At 45.2% G+C, this 22,601-nt stretch overlaps 2 protein-coding genes across 9 annotated transcripts in view; one reads left to right on the top strand and one right to left on the bottom strand.

Moving 5' to 3' along the window:
* Nucleotides 1-787: 787 nt before the first annotated feature.
* On the bottom strand, nt 788-11,620 carry WDR5 (WD repeat domain 5). 2 transcript variants are annotated; one of them, XM_065035660.1, is made up of 14 exons: nt 11,389-11,620; nt 9,703-9,893; nt 8,796-8,904; nt 8,075-8,148; nt 7,070-7,159; nt 6,402-6,491; nt 5,771-5,854; nt 5,228-5,283; nt 5,033-5,079; nt 4,169-4,244; nt 3,647-3,680; nt 2,865-2,939; nt 2,569-2,656; nt 788-1,925 (listed from the first exon to the last, which is right to left on the bottom strand). In XM_065035660.1, exons 2-14 carry the CDS (start codon nt 9,781-9,783, stop codon nt 1,825-1,827), a joined length of 1,005 nt encoding a protein of 334 aa, XP_064891732.1. In that variant the 5' UTR covers nt 9,784-9,893; nt 11,389-11,620; the 3' UTR covers nt 788-1,824. The 2 variants fall into 2 exon arrangements, with proteins under 2 accessions (XP_064891732.1, XP_064891733.1); XM_065035661.1 differs by lacking the exon at nt 11,389-11,620 and adding an exon at nt 10,820-10,906.
* BRD3 (bromodomain containing 3) overlaps nt 11,253-22,601 on the top strand; it is a 38,128-nt gene continuing 26,779 nt past the window's right edge. For 2 of the 7 annotated variants that reach the window (XM_065035653.1, XM_065035656.1), the window contains exons 1-2: nt 11,253-11,379; nt 13,673-13,822. The gene's annotated coding sequence lies outside the window, so the exon portion shown is untranslated. Of the gene's footprint in view, nt 11,380-11,765; nt 12,041-13,672; nt 13,823-19,296; nt 19,509-22,601 lie in introns of those variants that run through there. The other 5 variants (XM_065035658.1, XM_065035657.1, XM_065035654.1 and 2 more) reach the window with 5 other exon arrangements.

A 22,601-nucleotide genomic window follows, 5' to 3' on the forward strand; every position in this document is an offset into this window, starting at 1 on the left:
GCAGCACAGCAACATCTTGCAACTGAAAAGTTTCATTGGAATGCCAGGAAAAGACTGAAAAATTCATGAAGTTAAGGAATTGATTATTTCAGCAGTGATGCTCACCAAGTCTGGAGACATTGTGTCCTTTCCTGGTGGTAACAAAAAGCCTCAAAAGACGGTGGCATTGCTAATAGCCATTTTAGCACCAGCTCAACATGAACTCTCTATTTTGAAAAGCTGTACCTCATGCCTTGCAGCTGTCTTCTTCACTAAGGGTGAGGCAGTCTCCCAGCAGCCACCAGAGGAGAGGTTTGTTCTGCAATTGATTTTCAGTTATTGTCAAGCATGAGGCCAATACAAAAAGGAAAAAAAATTGATTTTTGCTTCACCAGGAATTAAACGTCCCCTTAGAGCAGAGCCCTTTAGGTGCAATAAAACTTGTGCTTGTTAAGAACTGCATTGAGGCACAAGTGAAATCCTGGGTCAGCCTTCCAACCCATTCTGCACCGAGGGCAGCAGGATCAGGATTCCTTTCCCCTCATCTAAAGGTCTTGGAGGGTTTGTACCAATGTTGCCTCTGCTGAGACATTCAGCTCAATCCTCTCACTTACTTTAAACAATGTCTGACTTGAGTTATGCTCCTCTTGGTGTTCTCCCCAGCAGATGTAGAGCACCAGGCTGCTCCTCCTCCTCCCTCCTTCACCCAATGCAGCTGCTGCAGAAGTATTTCCTTCTACAGGTGTTTTTAAGGGAAGCTTCTTTGGGACACAGACACGTCACATTAGCACAACACTTACCACAAGCATACACATAAAATCCCACCTTTTTATTATGGCATATGGTATTTTTTTTTTTTGATGTGTAAATACCACGTGGGTATGACAAAAAGGGAAAGAAATACCAACGCTGAAATAGATATAGAGTCATGCCAGTAGCAATACAATTTCATACGATGGATTTTCAAGATACAAAAGTCTGTTCTTGGTTTTGTTTCGTTTTTTCTTTGTACATTGAAATAACTTTACAGTGATCTGTGAGCTCGCTTTATAACCAGAAGAGAAAAGAAGTCAAATATGCTGAGAACAACTACAAGCAGGATTCATTTTAATGGTTAACAGAACTGTAACTTTGCTCTAGAAACAGCATCTATTAAACACACGTAACAAGAGGTAAGCAACTATACAGAAGGTAAGAGGAGATTTCACCACAGGAATAAGTTGGGGCAGGAGGAGGGAAATCTGGAACTGTATGGTTTTATTTGGTCACAAAGTTTGAGCTGAGTGTTTAAAATGAAGCACCCTTAAAGATGCAGGACTCCTATTTAAAACAATACAGAAACTTCCCAAGAGACTAGAACCTACATTCTGGAAAAAAAATAATAATAAAAATTAAAAAAAAAAAAATATTCAGACATTTCTTTAAAAAATTCCACACATCTCTATGCTTGTGACTGAACTTACTGTTACAAAGCAGACTGGCAGCTCTTCCTTACCCAGCAACAGTGCCCAGAAGTAATGCCACCATAAATACAGTATCTTTGGGGTGTCCAGAACAAGGCTGACACTTCCAATGCAGTCAGAACCATCCGGTTGTCTGTCAAGAGATCAGGCAAGAAAAGGAGACACTGCATCGTTTTGTTTGTTTTTCACCACGTTGGCCGGTTCTAGCAAAGAGCCAAGACGTTTTCTTTGGGCCAAGACTAACAGAAACCACTTTATCAAATATTCTTCGGGTTTCCCGCCAAACTGGATTTATTATTCTCATGTGGATTTTTCGGTATTTTTGTGGGTTTTTTTTTAAAAACATGTTTTCCCGACAGTCTCTGAAGTGATGCTGGAACGTTTAACAGTCACTCTTCCACAGTTTAATTGTTTTGTCGTTTTCTAGTGCCGCTGACGCGATGATGTTTTCTGTTGGGTGACAAGCTGTTGAGATGACCACATCTAGGCAAAGAGAGATACAAATAGCATCACTTTCAGCAACGGAATCTGTGCCATTCCCAAAAATGAACATGTATCGCTACATTTAAAACCAGCATCGCCATGTTAGTCTGTCTTTGTAGCAGAATTTCAAACACATTCATAAGTATTTCCCAACTATTAACACCTCATGAATACATTTAACTTTCCATTTAGCCGTAGCTTTATTCAGCACTGTAGACAAGGGAAGCAGCAAACAATCATTGAAGCTTCAAGAACATTTTAAAAGGCCTCATATTCATTCTGAAACTGGTTTATTTAGAGGGAATGCTGTTTAGAAGCATTTTGCTTCTCTGTGAGAGGCAACACCAGCAAACACGAACTGAGAGCACTTAGTTGGAAAGTGTTTGGCAGGCTTCAAAATGTAAGAACTCTCCAGATTCTTGTTCTTCCTCACTTTACAGGTTAAACTCTTTGTATTTTATGCCAGAGACAGCAAATAAAAACCCCGGTCAGTTATTTCTTTCCATGTAAGAAAAAGACAATCAAGAATTTATGGGTCTGACAGTCAAAACTAAACATCAGAGAGAAACCGCTCAAGCTAAACCCTTATTACAGGCTGACATGAGGGATATTCCATCAATAAAAACAAAATCCTCTTCCACACCTGTGTGTCCTTGTAATTTCTGTACAATCTCTTTTGTCTGAAGGTTCCAAATATAAACCAGGTTGTCTTCTGAACCAGACACAATCCACTGGAAAGCAGAAAAAACACGGTTATTTTCATCTTTCTCTTCACCTACATCTAACTGCTATTATCAGTAAACACTTCATTGCCATCATATGAAAGGGAACGTCCAACATTATACAACAAAGGAGGTTTCCATTCCCAAACTGTTTCTTCTACAAAGAAAAGCAGGAAAAACCGCACATTGGTAAAAAGCATCTCAAAGAAACACCAACCTTTCCACCGGTAACGGAGAAATTGGCAAATATGCAATACTTCTCGTTTTTGTGTCCTGTGTACGTCTTCAGGCACTGAAAGCAAAGAGCCACAACACATTAGTACAGCCGAGAGGTAATTTTTCCCAGTCAAGGACAAACTCTCTCGGCAGAAAAGACTAAATAGATCTGCCTGTGTTTCCCGCCCTGCCAACTTATGTGGAGGATGCAGAGGACACTTCTGCCCTACAACACGAAATGATTTTGAAGTGGGGAGGGGAAGCGCTAAATCTGTCACGTTAGCATAAGAAAGAAAACATAAATTTATTTTTCATAAAGGGAAAAAAGCAGAAATATTGCTGGATTTGTCTCAGGGCACTACGAGACATAGAATCATAGAATGGGTTGGAAGGGACTTCCAAAGGTTGTCTAATTCCCACCCGTGCCATGAGCAGGGACATCTTCACCAGCTCAGGTTGCCCAGAGCCCCGTCCAGCCTGGCCTGGGATGTCTCCAGGGATGGTTCATCTACCACCTCTCTGGCCAACCTGGGCCAGGCTCTCACCACCCTCACTGTAAAAAATTTCTTCCTCATGTCCAGCTTGAATCTCCCCCCTTTACTTCAAAACCATCACCCCTTGTCCTACTGCAACAGGCCCTGCTAAAAGTTTGTCCTCACCAATAAAGGGGTACTGACAAGTTTTTCCATAGTACATATAAAATGTTGAGCAAGCTTAAGAAGCACATTCAGATTTCCCTATAAGCTTAGTTAAGCCTACATAGTGAGAGAGGATTGTTCGTACCTTTCCTTTGCTGTAGTCCCAAAGTTTAAGAGTGCTGGAAAACAGAAAAACAGAGGTTTTAGTTCTCAGAGTTTTTTCATCTCACAATTTTCTAGTAACAGAAAACATTTCTCTACACCAGAGTTCTTAAAGTCTACATAGATCACTGTAGCCTGGCTTCAGAATTAGGAGTTAGTTAAGCCTAAAGTATCAATTTTACTGCCATGCCATTCATATTCTCCTCCATAAAATAGGGTACATTTAAGTATTTCCCCACACCTGCAAGTTTCTTTATAAATAATGACTTAGGGAAACAATGGGCAGGATAACAGACACATCACAGCGAGAGAGGACAAGGTGGTTTGGCACAATACCCTTCAAGTTTGATACTATATACGAACTTGTACACTCGTGTAGTATAATTACCATGATAGCTAAACAGCAGCAAAATAAAGTTTTAGCTGACACCCAAACAGTTCAAAGTCTGCCGGTTTTTCTTTGGGTTTTGTTTGTGGGGTTTGTTTGTTGGTTTTTAACACTTACTTGTCCAAAGTTGCAGCTAGTATGTATTTGCCATTTGGGGAGAATTTCACAAAAGACACAGGAGGGTTATCATCATCTACGGTGAAGATAAAAGCAACATCAAACAGTGCACAGCTGTACTGTCTCATTGGCAGCAAATTTCCTTTGACAATAATTTGTTAATTGTTTCACTGAAACGAGCTTTCAGTCTTCTTGGCCCTTGGTACTTGAAGAAAACAAGAGGTGTGATAGTTTCAGTAATTAAAAAAGGGTATGAAGCATTTTTCTCTCAAACATTTTAAATAACCCTTTGTAGCTGAACTGCCCTTCATTGCATCAACACTCAGAGCAAGACTGAATCTCTGCCCTCTAAAAATCACTAAATTGGAATGCACGCCACTGATTTGCAGTGCCGTACAACTTGCCTATGTATTGCTTCGTAAGAATATGAAAGACCAAGGCACACGAGCCTAACAGGGGGATTCCTTTCATCAGCAATGTCCACAAGATGCATTTGCAATACAAACAGGCAGCTTGTGTAGTCACAGACCACTCGTTTTCGTCAAATCCAACAGCACAATCTGCTTTGTCGTTCCAGTTTTGAAAGGCTGCACAACAAGCACGACATGGATGAATGGCAGAAAATTGCAAAACTCTATTTTTGCCCATTTATACTACACAGCACTCAAAGCTTAAGCAAGTTTCCACTCGTGTGAGAGGAGAGGCCCTCTCCTTGCAATAGCTCAGAGGACAACAATGAACTAACAGAATGGTAAGAAAACAGTAGAGCTTAAGGAAGCCACTGTTCACAGCGATGATGCAGAATATCTGTTACAACTCAACAGCAAAGAGCAGAGCACAAACAAGAAGCATATTCCTACTTACCAATCAGTGTTTTCAAGCACTGGCCTGATGCTGTATCCCAGATTCGACTATTAAAAACATACAAGAACAATTACTATTGCTTTTGAATTCTTTGTTCCAATTTTAACATTACAAATACAAGCTTTTTTTTAAAGTCTTCTTTATTTTAAACGCAAAAGGTTTGAACTGTGCTGCAGCCAAGAAACAACCACTTACCAGAGTCCATCATAGCTACTTGACACTATCAGGGATCCATCACGATTAAAATGCACCTGTAACATTGCGGAAAGGGAAAAATAAATTTACCCATCTTCACAAAGATCAAATTTTTAAATCCCACTGAAAGGACTTATCTGCCACTACTGACACTGCAATTCACGGGGATACAAGCAGGACCGCTACTTGTATGCGATAATGGCTACTAACATTCATTTGTAAACATGAAGTATCTTCCACACAAGGCAGAACAATCATGTTACAACAGTCATGGTTTAGCACATCTGAGGCTCAAATTTATTTTCCTTAATTCCAAAAATACTAAGAGTTGAAAACCTTCTGGTTTTTCTTCATTTGAACAGACATTGCTGTATTCCAAGCTCATAAATGAGTGAACAATCCCCACTGGTAAATCCACCCCAGCCCATCCACAACCCTGTGCAAGGGCCTGGTAATAAGAGTTGGAGCACAAATCCCCTTCTCCACAGAGGCAGGAGCTCTGCTGAACAAAACAAGAACGTTCACTTATCGGAAGGGACTTACAGCTGAAACCGGGTCAGAATGCGCAGGCAACGTCTTGAGGCACTTCCCTGTCTTCACATCCCATATCCTCACGCTTTCGTCGAACTGAAGATGGAAGAAATGCACAAGGTGGTTTAGCGATGCACCTTTAGTTGAGGCATGCGAAGGGTCACAGCTCGACCAGGCGCACATGCCTCCCGCCAGCTGCCCTGCGGCTGCGAGCCCAGGACACCAGCACCACGCTGTTATTTTATATGATGTTCAAGTCTAGATTCTGATCGCTACACTGACACAGCAAAGCACGCATTAAGATCTGACCCAATCTGCAGAGTTTCCAGGTGATTAGAAGACATACTGTGAGTTATCATTTCTAATCCCATAGATTTTAAGCTCTATTATAAATTCTGTATTACGCTACCTATAAATTATACTACATTCACTCCGCTTGTAGAAATCCTGAGCCATTCTAATAATAAATTCTGTGCTATACTAATCATAACACCCTGTTCGTAAAGCTTTAATAGTAACTATGATTGTAGTGCCATCATCGTTCTGCAAAGGATCCCTAAAAGAACCTCCCTGTCCCCTTAGTGATGGGTACCAGGGGTGTGCAGTATTTGCTTTGCACAAAGAAAAGAAATGAATCACTTACCGATCCAGAAACGATGAGGTTCGACTGAGGGTTGAAGTTGCAGCAGAAAACGTAGTTACTGTGCCCTTTCAACGTCTTTAAGCACTTACCCTGAAACAAGATTTAGCAGTTAAGTACATAGCATCCTTCAGCACCACAAGATAATCTGCATTAGGGTTAATCACTGTGCAGCACACAAAGCAGCCATGTCTAACCCCACATTTAGATGGGCAGGGAAACAGCTCCAGCAAAACAACAGGAAAGAAAAAACCCACCTTTTTAATGACTGCAGCCAAGATGCAAACTCTTCAGGCCACTCAGGAGACCCAAGTGGTTTAATGTACCCAACCAAAATTCAACCAAATTATCCCATTCTCATTATAACAGAACAAAAGGGAGAGGAAAAGAAGCAAAATCAAGTGAAACTATGATAAGAAGTCCCAAAAACATTTAGTCCGACAGGCTGCTTTCAGAAGTGGAGGCAGCGGTTTTATCGCCACCATAAGGCTCAAGGATTCTCAGAAATAACCAGAATCCTCACAATACCTGTAAATATCCCCTTAACTCACTCATCCTCACAGCCCATTCAACCAGCAACTCATTATAAGCAGGAAAGAGTGAATATTACCCAAAGGATTAACATGCCAACGCTGAGGAGAAGGAAGGTAAATAATAATTTCTGCCCTTACCGAGCTTACATCCCATATTTTGAGAGTTTTATCATCAGAGGCAGAGACAAGAAGGTTGGAATCTGATGACCAAGCAACATCAGAGATGCCCTAAAACGAAGGGAAACCATTCTCAGCTCTGTTCACCACCACAGGAAAATGGAAAACACAGAGTGCATATGATATTCACAGCTGAAGCTTGAAAGAAAATTCAGCATTGGGAGCTGGGAATTCATTGATTTGACTGGGTTAAGAGCTCCTCTGGCACTTGTTCATTTTCAGCTGAGCCATATACTCCAAAAACATCAATGGCTTGTTCACACAGCTCTGACTGTGGCCACCAACACCCTCTCTTGGAATTCATAAACACTATGCTATATGAACTAATATGAGTTAGTGGCTTCTCTTCGTGACAAATGACTCGCTCTTTATGGCTCAAGTCCCTAAGGGCTGGAGAAGAACAAGATTCTACTGGTTTTTCTTTTGGTGAATCTTCATTTTGCTTACAAAATTTCAGCACGTAAGAAACTTCAGAAAACAAAACCAAAGCGTTTGGGAGTTTGTGTTTTCATCAGAACTGTGCAGAATGAGTTAGTGTCGTGTTTATGTAGGCAAACCCACAAGAAATATTCAATCTCCTTAAAAGGCAAGCCATTCTGCTCCATTTATAAAGGAAAGATGGAACAGGACACAGTGCTACAGTCTACAGGGACTTCCACCCAAGAATGAGCTGCCACGTATCCAAGGTGGGTGCTCCTGAACTGGGGATGCCAGGCAGTGTGCAGGCAGGTCCAGCATCGCCAGCCCGCACTTCACCCAGATTTCCAGCCCGACCTGCTATTATTCAGCAATTCCAGTCTCGGGCTGTTGTGCAGGACTTTATAAACAAAGCAATACAAAATGAGACTGAAGAACAAGCCTCCTACCCAAGCCAAACCAGCCAAGAATGGAAATTTCTGGATGAGGAAGAGAAAGCAAAATCCTTTATGAATAAATTCACATGCACAGTGATCTCCTCATACTCACCAGTTTATGACCAGATATTGTTTTTTCAAACTTGCCATCATACGCTCCCCAAATTTTAATGAGTTTGTCAGCAGCTGGAAAAGAATGTGTCAGTTAAGATATTAACAGCACTAATAGATAATATTAAGTACATCTCCAGAAACACTGGGGTTTTCTCCCTTCCCAAGCAGGCCTAAGTGTATAAGGTAATATGTAACCATAAAGAACAGTTTGGTACAGGCCAAGCTGCAGCAGCTGAGATTACATAAACTGCCTGGAATGCACAGAGTCTCCAGCCGCTTTAGTTTCCCTGATGACAACTTGTGTTTCCACTTTTGTTTTAGATCGCCAGTGGTAAAAGCAGGGAACGCACGGGAAGGCTGAAATGCTTTTGCCCAAAAAGAACAAAAATTACACCACAAGCTGGACTGAATTAACGCCTGCAAAAAAAGCAAACGTATTATCCATGTTAACTGGTAAAACACGCCAGAGAAAAAGGCTGATGTTTGCCAGAGGTAAAAAGGGTGGGGGAGAGGGACGGACTTTCATGAGGACACTTGGACATAAAAGTTGATTTATATATGGTACGCAGCACTGGTTTTACTAAGGCTATTTGCAGTTAAGCCAAAGACCTAAGTCATTCCCACGTCATTCCCATCTAATGAAGGAAACACTACAGACAGAGTTCTCCAAGGTCCACATTTGCATGTTTTAGATGAGATAAAAAGCAAGCAATACTTACAGGAGCTGGCTAGCCACTCTCCATTAGGACTAAACTTTACTGATGAGACTGCCTTTGTATGTCCCGCTAACGTGAACTTTAGAGCATAGTTCGGTTTTACTGGCGCGGGCTGTAAGAAAAATATGTATGAATAAATTCCAAATGTAGTATCTCAGTGACAAGCCCTGTATCCAGCTGGGTCAGTACTCAGCAATGGACTGCACGACTGTCCACCAAAACAGATTTTCTAGCATTTTCTCCCCCACTCCAAATGCACTAAAAAACAAAACCACAAACAAACCCCCCCCCTTGCTGCACCAACTTCATCCCCAGCACAAATTCCAGTGACCAAAAGGCGAGAGTAATCCCAATCAAAATAATACTCTTGGTACTGATCTGTGTTGTGCTCTTATGTCTTTGCAGGTTTCTTATCATGAATCAAATCACAGACCAATTCCTCTATATCAGCCATAATCTTGGGTTTTTTTCCCCCTTTGTGAAGTCTCCACAGTTAGACAGTAACAGCTCCTTTGAGCATCTGCAGGCTTTAAAGAATCTGAATAATAACTGCTTCCCCACTTTGCAACAACGAACATGGATTCAGCAACTCTCCAGCCACCTCTAGGCATTCCGAGGATACAACCAACCTGCCTTTCTCATGCTCAAACAGACAAGAAATATTCCACCAGCAAAAACTTGCACTAAACCAAAAAAAAACCACCCTAACACGACAAAAGGGGCCACACTCCACCCACTTTTCCCATCAAATCCTCAGCACATTTTCAGATCGAGACAACATCAGAAGCAGAAACCTGGAGAAGCTCTTGGTCTACGTGCAAATTCAATTCTGTAACTCTGGTTTTTGGTTGAATATGCAGGTAGTTGCCACGTGTATTCACACGGATATTGTTCGGAGCCACACACACACCTTGCTCTGATTGGTTGAGGAGGAAGGAGTAGATTGTGTTTTGGTGGATTCTGCATCTGGCTTCTTTTCTTCTGTTGCCATGGTTCTGGAGCTGGCAAATGAGACTTATGGTGCTTGAGGGGGAGAATGAATGTGCTGCTTCAAAAGGCAGCTCTTGCCACGGAGAGGAGAAGCGGCGTTGAAACAGAAACCTGGAAGAAAAACAAAATATTCTCATTAGCTGTCAAAAAGATCCTCAGCAGCTAGAAGAATGAGATTAGCCTGACTGCAGGTGCCAGAAATCAGTGTGAAAAGCCACATTCTGTATCTGTTTAGCAACATAGGAGTATTTTAGGCCTTCAGACCCACTTATGTGCAAGACCAAGAACCCAAGTCATGGCCTTTTATCACTTACTGCAAAGCAGAATAGCTTTAGGTGTGGAAGGGTTTTCATATCATACTCCCCAAAATGCTTCTAACACGTACACAGTAAATACAACCGTTTGTACAAAAGGTGAAAAAAAAAAAAAACAGTCCAAGGTCTTTTTTTTCCACATTTATTAAGGAAGAGAATACAAGATCATAATGAGCACAAAAAATAACCGGCATTTCCACAGCTTAAGATCCTACTACATCTTGGAATGCAAGTATTTCAGCCTCAGATTTCCCTCCTAAACAGTCTGAGCATCAAATCACACCCTTCTCCACCTGAGACTTTCTCCTGACTCAAAGCCAGCCCTGCGTTATTCTCACCAGACTCGCTTTCTGTAACAAAACCTGCTCAAGTGCTGTGCCAGTGCTCCGTAATCAGGGCTGATGCTGCAGAGGGAACAATCCCCATTGCAGCTCAGCCACACTTCAGCTTAGGAACGGAATAACCTCCAGCTCACACTGTATGGATTTGTCTTCAAGTACACTCGCAATACCCCATCACCGCTGCTGTTCTTTTTGGGGGTGGCAGCAGATTTGGGAGCAATGGCATTTGCTCTTCCAGTGACTAAGTGGCATTTCAAGCATCTCCTTCAAGCGCTACCAGCTGCCTGTCTGCTTTAACAAGCCCTCTCCACAGCGTGGATAAATCACCGGTGGCGACGATAAGAAATTGAAAGTTTCCTAACGCGGATCAGACCCTTTTCACCTGGAACTCATTTGGCAACTTCGGCGAGCTCGCCCAGCCCCGCCTGCACCGCAGCATCGCTCCGCACGAACCCCAGCGCCCGCGGGGTTGGCAGCGGGGGGAACGCGGGGAACCCGCAAACAGGCGCCGGCGCAGCCCCCGCCGCCGGGCACGCGGTGCCGACACACCCACCGGCCCGCAGCGCCACGGCCGCCGGCTGCAAACGCCCTTTCCCCGCCACGTTTGGGGAGGTGGGAGAGGGTGCAGTTCCCTGCGGTGGACCCCAAACTTCGGGGGGTGCAGGGGTGTCCCCCCCGCCCCAGCCGCAGCCCCGCTCGGTTGCGGAGCCGCCCGCGTGCACGCGCGCCCGCCCCGCGCGCGGGAGTGGGAAGGCGGGAGGGTGGCGGCGCGAGGCCCAGCGCGCGGCCTCCACGAGGGGAGGGGAGGAAGGGGGGGGAAAGTGGGCTCCGCGCGCTGCCTGAGGGGAGGCGGCGCCGCGCGCGCGGGGAGAACGGCGGTGCGGGAGCCCGGCGGTGAGGAGACGGGAGAGGAAAACGGGCCGCCCCCCCCCGCGCCTCGCGGTGACTTACCGGGGGGAAAGGGGGAGGGAAAAAGGGGGGGCCCGGCGGCGGTGCCACCGCCTCCTCCGCGGCGAGGAGGAGCGCGGCCGCAGGAGGGGAGGGGAGGGACGCGGCGGCGGCGGCAGCTCCGGAGCCACCAGGCGGGGGGAATGTAGGACGGCGCATGCGCGGTCCGGGCCAAAGGCTGCACAATGCCGCTCTCTCCCGGGAGCGCTACGGCAGGGTCCGAGAGCCAAAAAGCAGCGGGTGGGTGGTGCCGTAGCGGGGCAGGCGGTGCCTCGAAGGGGGTGGGCGGTGCCTTGAAGGGGTGCGCCGTGTCTTAAGGGAGTGGGCGGTGCCTTAAAGAGGCAGACGGCGCCTTAAAGCGGCAGGCGGCGCCTTTCTCCGCCCCAGCCCTCCTTTCCTTCAGTTTCCCGGGCTGAGCGGCAGCGCTCGGCGGCGAAGAGGCCGCGAGCTCTGTGCTGTGCGCTGTCTCTGCCACGGGTGAGGCCCCCCTGAGGTGCTGTCCTTGTCCTGGGTGGCTCCATGTGGAGCAGGCGTCGAGAGGAACAGCATCCAGGGCCCTGCCGGGCATGTGGCGCAGAGCAGGGCTGGTCAGGGCCCCATCCAGCCCGGGGGACGTTGCTGTGTAGCACAGATCACACCGGGCACCCGCGGTCAGGTACGCAGCCGCTGCCACGGCTCTGCTCCCATCCATTGCAGTTGTCAAAAAACGGTTGAACCCGACTGCAGCAGGGTTAGGGGTCGGTGGATTAATATGCACGACAGCACCAGTACTACAGATAAAAACCGCTGTGAAATTCACAACGCACTAATGTGTATAACGCATGAGGCTGATGGATGAGCCATTTAACGCTGTAATATTTGCTGGGGTGAGACTGTATCCAAGGTGGTTCTCAGTATACCGACGCACAGGGGCCCTGATTCAGAAAAGCATTTAATATTGATTCATGAAGGCCAAAAGTTAAGCATGTGTTTAAGCGCTTTTCTTGAGAGCAGTGTTCTTTTCTGAGCCTATTCCACACAGAACACGTTACAGTCTGCTTTCAGTTAAGAGGGACGAAAAGGAGGAGACGTGTCATTTGCTGGCCCTTTAACACAGGAAGATCTTAGGGCTCCAAAAATTCTAGTGGCAGCTGAGAAAGGAAAAAAAAAGTGAAAAGAAAAAGCTGTGGTACAGTGAGGCCAAAGCCCTTCCCCTACTGCCTGCAAACCCACAGCAGAAGTCTGGAGAATTAACCCTCCTGTCTAAGAGGAGGCAAAATGTAAACAGAGTTACAAGAACTGCACCAGCCCCACAACAGTGTTAGGAAACAAATCCAGTTAAGTTTCTGTTGCTGGTTCTTCCAAATGGTTTTTGCTTGAAGTTTTCCTTATTTAAAAAAAAAATACAAAATAAAGAGCACAAATCAAATCAGCAGTATAATGCTATGTATTATATAACTTCCCTGTGACAGGGATATGGTGTTTTTATGTCTTTCACGTTGGAGATAAAGGTTTGTATTTTGCTTCTCAGTGTCTGCTTTGGAAGTAATTCCGTAATTTTTTTTTTAGCAGTATAAAATATATATGTTTGTATAAATATTTTTTTCCTATAGTGAATAACACCTCTCTGAAACTTGAAAACAGTAGCCTCAACACAAATTAATTGTTATCTTAAACAACCCCTTAGCCTCTAAGTGTCCTGGATTTTTTTCAAAAACAAGTTAAAATATGATAAACTCCATTTGGCAGAGCACTTGCTCACATGCTAGACAGGGTTTTTGACAGCATGGCGCTTGCAGAGAAAGGCAGCTCAGCGTGCAAGGGCATTTTTTGGGGACTGCATACCGTGAGTACCTGGGGATTTGCACAGACAGCCCATTACCTTTGGATGAAATTTAACTTGTTGGTTGTGAGTCATCGGTGAGGGTCTTTCCTGCTCCCCCAGCCATGCTGCCACAGCTGCGATCAGCAGGATGTGGTATCTGTCCAAGTTCTCTCTCTGGAAAAGAGTGGGGTTTGGCAGGCTTCTCCCTCGCAAAATCTTTCATTCCATTTGGTTCAAAATAGCCTGAACTTGGTGACCTGCCAAGTACACTGGAAAAGACACCTGTCTGAGAGTTTTTATTTTTTGTGGGAGAGCAGCTTTCCATAATTATGAAAGGGAAATAAACGTCCATGAGTGGCTGAGATGAGACAGAAATGACTGTTTTCAGTGCTTCTGGGATCCCTTTGGGTGGCTTTAAGGGTGTCAGGACCAGAGTTGAGGCCATGGGTGCTGCTATGACTGATGTATCCAATTTTGCCACAGGTTTCACCGTGACCACAACTAATCCAGTCCTGCAGATTTGATCCAAAGGATGTTAACGTTTGTGGAAAAGCTCCCACTAACTTCAGTACATGCTGGACCTGCTCTTTAGACCTGGCTGCTGCAAACAAGCTCGTGCTTACGTTTGCAATGGTGAGTAATAAGGCATTAAGCTTACAAGCTGTGTAAGCCCACGTTTATGTTTTGGCACAATTAGCAATCTCAGTTAGGCCTTTTATTTGCTTGGGCCTCTCAGCAGACACAGGAAGCGCGGAACAGACTTACTGTGTGTTACACACTGCTCAAGAAACAGAGGAAGAACTTGTGAGAAACCTGCTGCATCTTTTAGTCTTTTAAAGAGCAGCTGATCTCTGACATATTGCTGTTTCTCTGTGGTTGCTAATACACTGCTCTGTTTCTTTCTAAATCCCAGATACATCACATTCGTATGTTTCTTCTGGGATTTGAAAACAAACAGTAAACCTTTTCTAGGCTGATATTTCTACCTCCCCCACTATGTTATGAACCGTGCTTGCATCACTGCCAACATTTGTTCATTTAAAACCAGGAAATCTCAGCCCAGTGGAGGGCAGGTAGGATTTGATTCATTCTGCCCTGGGAGGGATGTGTACAAACACTTAGCCTGGGCACGAGGGACCTGTGGAAGCTGAAGTCCTTTCAAAGTCAGATCACTGAACACGGTGTGTATAGAGCTCCATGGTAGTAAAGACCTGTTAAGAAACAGTCCATATTTTTGAAGAGAAGGGCGGAGTTCACGCAGGATTGGAGTCCAGCAATGTGCTGGAGTGTATCATTCAAAGCGGATTCCCCTCAATGCGTGTCACAGTCAAGTTAATGCAAAAAGGCTGCTGATTTGTGAGCCCCAGACTGAATCACATGCAGTGTGACTGCCAGACGTGATGACAGCCTGCCTCTCCCAGCCTCTTCAACCGGAGCAGCAGGTTCTCAGCACTTCTGGGAATCAGGAGCTTTGTTTTTGGCTGGTGCAAGTGGTTACAACTCCACTGAATGGACAGTTCAATAAGATTAACTCATATCCCTGAGATATAAAACTATCTGAAGTCTGGGTATATTTAGTACTCATTGTAATTTAGAAATTGAGATGTTTGAAAGTGTTACTATTTGGTTAGAGCATTTCCTGCCTTCCCATCAGTTACCATAGTTCTGTACCTTTTGGGGCTTGTAGAGATCCTGGCTTGCAGGTTCCCTGTTTGGGGGCTCTTCTCACCCTTTTCCAGATGAAGTGCGAACACTGAAGAGACAAAGGTCCTGTATGCACTGAGTAGCCAGGGTGGCCTCATGAACTGCCGTGTCCAGGCTCTCAGAATGACAAAGTGTGAGTCAGAAGAGCTGAGCCCCAGTTCTGGCTCTGCCCATGATTCTCTGCATCATCATATTCCCTCTCAGCTTCCTCAGCTGAAAAACAGGGCTCATAATATTTTCTTACCTACAAAAGCTGTTAGGAGGATTATTGCATTGTTGTGAATTCCACAGATGAAAGGTAGTACAGAAGAACAAACTGCAATTATTGTTTCAAACCTCTGCCCTAGTGCTGTCATCCTTAACTTACTGAATAACGCTTACTCAATCGAGGAAATCCTGCCACTACAGTGAAGAAAATCATTGGTAAAGATGACTCTGTCGCAATAAAAGCATTTATCCCCTTGTGTTCGACATCCTTCTCTCTGCCACTGGGATGATAGGAGTCATACATTCCCAGACATTTTCTACACGCTCTTAAGCAATCTTCTGTTGGTGCACTATTGTTTCTTTATCCCAAACATGACTGTTATTGAATAAATTATGTAATGTAGAATGACATCCACTCCTGAGGTAGCAGCTGCTGGTAATAGGCTCTGCTGTGAGTCTGCAGATGTGTGATCTCTTGGAGCCCATGGCGGCTGATGGCTGATAAAATGGGCAGAATGGCCAAATTTCCCAGCCTTGAGGCGTGTGGAGTTCACATCAGCCTTCACATGCATGTAAACGAACCGCATGCCTACAGATGTGCCCAGAGTTGGAGGACAGAATGGATTGACAATGTGGCACTCGTACTTCAGCAGCCTTCTCCGCTTGTAATCCTTTGATAATCCCCAAGTACAAATACTAACAGAACTCCCTTGCAGTGGGCAATGATGGTTTCGATAGTCAAACAGGCACTGAATGGTGAGGTAAAGAATCAGAAGCTCTGGGTTAGTGTTCCCGGCAGTCCCTGATTACTATTAAATGCTGTTGGGTGCAGTCATGCAAGGCACCGAGCGTGCCCAGTTCTCACAAAACTCATCAGTCCCATGGAGACAAGAATCCCCCTTTTGTGCTTCTATCCACCCTTGTTTTCAAAAGACTCCAGTCCTACCCTGGACACCAAGAGTAGAGAAGTGTCAGTGTTTAGCAACCCTGAAAAACACTCTGGTTTTGCAAAAATAAGTTTTCTCTTGTCAAAGCATATGCCCAAAGCTTCATAGAAGGGTTTATGTACCACTGTGAATTGAGTTAAAAACAGTGCAATGGCAAGGAATAAATACACTGCAGGTGTTAGTTAACAAGGTACTAATTGGGTACCTGGAGGTGCAACATAAGAGACCACAGAGGCTAATCAAAAGGCTTTGGGTGAATCTAGGATGTTCCTCTGAGCTTGGGGAGGAGGAGGAGAAAGGGGATAGCTGCTGCTGTAATCTTACATTTTATAGAAAAGCTGGTGTTAAGGTATCCTCAAGCAGGCAGACTTACATCTTCTGTGTAAAACTAATAGAGAAAATAACTTCAAAAATGCATTTAAAGATTACAACTATTTTTTCCTCAACCTAAGTGCTTTTACTTTGGGCAAAGTACCTAGTGCTTGAATTATTTTATTTCACTGTATCTCCTATGGGGCTTATTTAAACTGACTCAGCCTGTGCCTGTTTGGTATAAAGAAGGCTTTAAGGATCTCTAGAACATGTTTGCTTTCCAGTTCCCTTGGAGGATGCATCTGGTTTCTTCAAGTGTAAATTTGCAGACCTACAGGTAGGTGTCTGTGTGATTTGTATGTTCCAGGTTGGAAGCTGGTAGTAGTGACATCTTTGGGGACAGTTTTGCATGTGAATTGTTTGGCCTGCTCAGCGTTATGCCTAATAAATGTAACAATTTGAGATGAAACTGTCTTATATCCATGCTGGGTGAGATAAGGCAGTATTAGGTGTAGTTGGAGACTACTTTTGGGTTGCAGTTTTTTGCACCCTCCATCACCAAACTACTCTTGAAAGTAGATTTGCAGTGAGGATCAAACTCCAGTTTTTAGCTTGTAAATATTCATTGTGAGGTGACTTTGCCAGCTCAAAGAGCTTTGTGCTCATGCAGGGACCCTCCTTGCCTCTCGTCTCTGCCCTTTGCTAGTGCTCAGCCCTCCTGTTGTGCTCTCTATGTGCTGCTGAACGGTTTCCATCATGAGACCCCCTGTTCAGTTGCTTGTAACTTTGCCAAGTCTTGTGTTTCAGCCAACACATTTTTTTTGTTGCCTCAAACCAAACATAAATACATTTAAAAATCAAAATTTCTGACCGTGGTTCAGCTGAAAAAAGTGTCTTCAGGGTGAAAGATGCACGTTTTCACAAGTGTTCATAATGAATACTCAGCTGATTACTCCCTGCCCCCTCCCTTGGAAAGCTCCAGCCTGCCAACTTTTCCCAGCCCCCATGCCCAGAGTGGCAGCAGTTTTCATTTAGGGGCTTTTTGGTCATGCTCATCATTTGGTGTCTGTGTATGTTACAGCATTCATAAATTTATACCCTGCTTATCCATGCGGATTGGACATGTACTGGAGCAGGACAGTGCGTTCAGAAGAACTGAGCTGGTGCTTTTCCACTCTCAAGTGCTCTGGTACATGTGTACTCTTGTAGAATTGTCTTGAAAATAGGAATATGGCAGAATGATGATAAAAAGTGCCCTGTGCTCAGTTCGCTCTACCTAGTATTCAGTGTCCAGGATGCTTTTAGGCGCTGCGGAGTTCAGGTGGTGTTTCAAAGGTATTTCCTGTCTCAGTCTGGCAACGAGGAATATGTGGAGCAGGTTGTGAAGTGTGGCTGCTGCCCTTAAGATACGGAACATGCCTTTTTCTTGCTGCTCACGTGCTCCGTGTTCCTGCAGAGTGCGAGTGGGTGTGGAGGGCACTGAAATGGCTTTTGGGTACCTGATGGTCAAGTCAAAAAGCTCAATGCATGCAGAAGGGAGCCCAAGGCGCACACTGACCTAGTATGGGGTTTGGCCGTAGATGCACTTGCAACTTCAAATATGGTCTTACAAAAGCATGTCGAGAGCAGTACAGCTGTGAGCAAGTTTCTAGTTCCTGAATTCACATGAGCCTTGAAGTTGAGTGCAAAAAAGCACTTTTTTGGGGGTTCAGCTAAGGCATATGCACAACTCTGGTTTCATCCTGAGGCAGCCACAAGCCTGAGTGGAATTTTTTTAAGCATTTATCCACTTGCCTGTACAAAACTCAGTCTTGCAGATTATATCAGACCTCCTGAGAAATTTCAGTCCCATTTGTCACGTTTTTCAAAAGCTAATCTTCTGGAAATAAGGTCTTCCAGTAAAACTGCCTTTACCTTATGGTTACAATAAACTGATTTATTAATTGGCATCACCGCATGGCTGTCTGTAACAGGCAGCGTGGCAGCCTCTGCCGACATATGTGTCCACAGAGAAATCCTCTAACTGCTTCTTATTTTATGTTGGCGCTCAATTGTTTCCCCTGGACTTGTTTATTTTCCAACAGCTCTATTTTTTTTCCTTGGCTTTTGTGCTGCAGCAATTGAGTCATATTTAGGGTTATAGTAGCAGCTTTTTATTTAAGTTCTGTTTGCATTTGTAGATTTGCTTCGGGATATAGGCTGTGTTGGTCTGTTATTTGGAAGTGTTTGTGTTTTTAACAGTGCTTATGTTTGTTGATGCTCTTATGGTGGGGGGGTGTAAAATTCATATTCTGTTTTTTATTGTGTACATTAGGTTATTTTTCTTGTTGTTTTCAGCAGTTGGCAATGTTATGAAACGCACTAACCAGTGCAAACTACATCACCAAACTGTTTTGTTGATGGATCTTTTCTATTTTTTTGCCACTTACTACTACAGCGTGCATTGGCTGCGTTCTATTTTTATTGTGGCTCCTAGTAGTTGTTGCGTAATAAATGTGAGAGTGCGTTACCCAATGCAAACCGCGATTTAAAAAGAAAAAGGAGGGGGGGAAGAGCAAGGCAGCTCCTGCAGTTGTGGTTTACAACTCGGTCCCACGCGTGGGTTCCAGCCGCGGAGCTGAGCGGGACCCGCACCTCTCCAGCCGCACTTCTAAGGGCTCTTGTACCTTTAGAGCCCGAGAGGAGCGACGGCGGGCGGGGAGGGGAAGCCGGATTTTCTCCGGCAATGTCCGCCCGGGGGGGGGACCCACCAGCCGCCGCTTCCCCGCGGGTTTTTATCGCGGTTCTCACCCGCCAAACCAAGCGAAGCGCTTTCCCCACCGGGGGGAGCGTCTTTACCGGCCTCGCCCCCGCTGCCCGGGGCATCACCCCTCCTGCTGTTTCTCTCCCTTGCCCGCCGGTCCGGGGAGGGAGCGAGGGTTCGGGGTGGGGGGGAACGGGACCTGCCGGCTTCTGGGACTTGTAGTCCGGGGCCCGTTGGCCGCTTCTCCCCCGGCCCGGCCCGGGACTACCGGCCCCACATGGCCTTGCGCCCCGGCGCATGAGCTCTTGGGCGCCTTAGCGCATCTATTATACTGCCTTGCCGAGGATAAAAAGAAGAGCAACTGGAGGGACTATAAGGCAAACGTTGCTGGAGCTGCCGGGGCAAAGTAATCTATTTAATCTTTCCCTTTATTTGTTAGATGCATGGGTGTGCGTTGCTAGCACTGGGCCATGGTTTCTGGAGGGAGTGGGGGGGGCCGGGGAAGAAGAGGGAGGAAAGCAAAACCCACTTGGGAAAGGCCAATGCTGATATTTATTTATTTCCCCCCCCCCCCCCACTCCTCTCTTCTTCTGCTCCTTCTTACGAGAGCCCCGCGTCGCTTCCCCGCAGCCTTTTGTGCTCCCGCGACAATGCAACAAAGCGCGGCGGGGCTGGCTGCAGCCTGCCCATTGATTTCCTCCCGGCCCCGCCGCTCCTGCCCACCCTTTTCTTCTTCTTCTTCTTCTGCCGCTTCTTCTCCATCTTCTACTCCCCCCTCCCCTTCTCACCGAGCGCCCCAAGACGGCCGGGGCGCAGCCCCGCTGAATCCCGCTCCCCTTACGCAGGAGGGTTGTGGGGTTTTTTCTTTCTTTCTTTCCTTTTATTTTTGGTTGTTTTTCTTCTTCTTCTTCCCTCTCTCTCGCTCGCTTTCCCCTCGCTCGCTTTCTCTGCCCGCCATCTTTTTGAAGGGGAAAAATTAGGGGCGAGGAAAAGGAGGGCTGAAAGCGCCCTTAAAAAAAAAGGAGAAGAAGAAAGAATGCAAAAAGAGGGGGGAAGTACAAAGAAAAAAGGGGGGGGTTGGAACTAGGCAGCATCAAACCTCCGAGTCCCGGCTCCGCGCCCCGTGTCCGGCTCCGCGCCCCGAGCGCGGCCGCGCTCGGGGCGCGGAGCCGAACACGGGGCGCGGAACCGGGACTCGGAGCGCTGGGCCGGTCCCGGCCATTTCCCTTCGTCCCCGCTGCCAACTGGGTCGCTGGTTTGAGCTGGAAAATAAGGTCTGAGCGGGCTGCATACGGTGCGGTGAAAAGTGCGTTGTCCGTATATTTGTGTATATATGTATATACACAGCCGCTCCGCTCGTGTCAATACGTGGTGTTTACCGAACTCTTCGCAAATAAACGGAAACCGAGGGTTCGTCGCCTAAACTTGATACGCTTTATAGGTGTAAAAAGAAACGCGGGTCGCAGGCTTATATATAGAAGCGTCGCGCTATAAATAATGCTCCCGATAATAAAATGCAAAACTTCGAAACTCAGTCGTACTTTTCCTCCGTTTATACTGCTCGTTTCCTTTTTGCACCTCCCAGGGTGCTGGCGATAAAGCATTATTTGTAGCCTGCTTGGTTTCACTTTCAAACAAAGCTGCAGTGTTCAGGTCTCGGATCCGCGCGCGTCTTTAAACTACCTGTTCCAGTCTTGCAGAGTGTTAATAGGGAATGCGTTTCCTACAGAAATTACTTGTGACAACGTGGAGCGTGCGTTCCATAAGGTTCACATTGAGTGTTCCGTGACGTTCTGTAGTGTGGAAATACCTTTCTGTTGATGTCTTCAGGAATCAAAACTTACTAAAATAAACTTTTTTGGATAAGCAAATATGATGGCTTCACTAATACTTTGAACTTTATATATATACACGTATATATGTGTGTATGTGTATATATATATATGTATTTTTTAACATCTTAAGTTTCCTGATATTAGTAAACAGTAGGTTAAGGAGTAATGCAATTAGCAAAGCACACCTGCTGCTCCTTGTTGGGAACCGAGAAGTTTTTTTTAATATGCTTGTTAGTATTTTTAATGCGTTCAGTACGTGTGTGTGTGCTGAGAGGGTGTCTCTAAATTGAACTGAAAATATAGAGCTGAAACTCTTTAATTCACACAGTGATATGGTATTAGAGGACTTGGTGACTACAGTGTGGGTGAGAAGTGCAGAGTAAATATGCAACGGTCAAAACAAACAAGAAATCCCCAAAGCAGTAAAAGCTTTACCAGTAAAAACCACTGATCTGTATTGCTTACAACTGCCCAGCCGCTTGAGTATACTGTAAATGCGAAGTCCTGCCTCCTGATCTGCGATCATAGCTTGAGCTGCTGTGTGTCTTTGTTTTGTTAGCACAGAAGTTTATGGTGTTTTTAATAATACACTTGGAGACTCCTGCTGAAACAGAGTAACTCCTGACCTCAAAGCCTTCCTTTTTAGAAAGAATAAATGTTAAGTGTGTCTGTTTCTTTCTTTTTAATCCACATTGGTTAAAAATACTCATGCATGTATTTAGTGCTTTGAGACAATGCTTAATAAAAGGGTTGGGCAGAGGGTAACAGTCTTATTCAGTGTTAAGCATAAACTTGGTTGCAATATTGTTTTGTGTGCTCAGTGCTGAGACAGTAGCTATTCCAGTGAAGTGCTTTTTAGTTTTAGTGACATATGCATGCAGAGTTTAAATTAAGAAAGAGTGCACGTGCAGTGTAAAGTGTTTTAAGGTTTGTTCTCAAAACTGACTTTGGAGTGTTTGCTTCATTCAAATAAAAACTAGGCTCCATTGCTTTTGGAAATAAAACTTTGCTCATTGAAGCACTGAGGTGCTTTAAAAAAAACTGTAGTTCTTGTCATTTAAAAAAATATTTAGAAGAACAGCATATTAAAGCAGTGTGATGTTCCAGCTCAGCAAGCATGCTGGGCAGCAGCGCTCTTGCACAGTCTGGCTCTAGGGCTGGTTTTGTTGGTGTCTGCAGATGCAAGTACTTCAGTAGCTTCATAGCTGGTGCTTCTTTGCACTGTGACTGAGTACAACAACTTATATCGCAGTTCTTGATAATCTTGCAAAATGCTTCTTTCCTGAGTTAACAACCATGTGCTTAAAAATTTACCCTCCGGTCGTCTCCTAAAATGGTGGGGAGTCTAACGCAGGTTCTTGGTGTCCACAAACCATGTGTGCAGGCTGGGGATCGTGCCTGACCCGAGTGTCTCTTCCCCTGGAGCTGAAGGCAGCACACACAGATAAATCAGTTTGCCCTGGTGAAGGCTGAGGCTTCGCATAGTATTTACCAGGGCATCTTTTAACTGGTACAAATTCTGAAAGATGCTGTTTAATATTTACTTCGTAACTTGGGGTCGGCACTGGTGCAGTGTTTGTTGGTTTCCAGCCAAGCCCTGCTGCACTCCTAGAATCTCCCTGGAGTAATCTGGGAGCCTGATCACTCTCGTTGACAGCACAAAC

Source organism: Columba livia, chromosome 19 (assembly GCF_036013475.1).
Source record: "Columba livia isolate bColLiv1 breed racing homer chromosome 19, bColLiv1.pat.W.v2, whole genome shotgun sequence".
NCBI lineage: Eukaryota > Metazoa > Chordata > Aves > Columbiformes > Columbidae > Columba > Columba livia.

Bases quoted from the DNA above. Each gene is read 5' to 3' on its own strand.
- WDR5 (XM_065035660.1), bottom strand. From the start codon at position 9,783: ATGGCAACAGAAGAAAAGAAGCCAGATGCAGAATCCACCAAAACACAA. The intron at 6,492-7,069 runs GTAAGGGCAGAA...ATCTTGTTTCAG, and splicing joins AAATATGGGATGTAAGCTCG to GGTAAGTGCTTAAAGACGTT. The intron at 1,926-2,568 runs GTGTGGAAGAGG...CTCTTTGCCTAG, and splicing joins GAAATTACAAGGACACACAG to ATGTGGTCATCTCAACAGCT.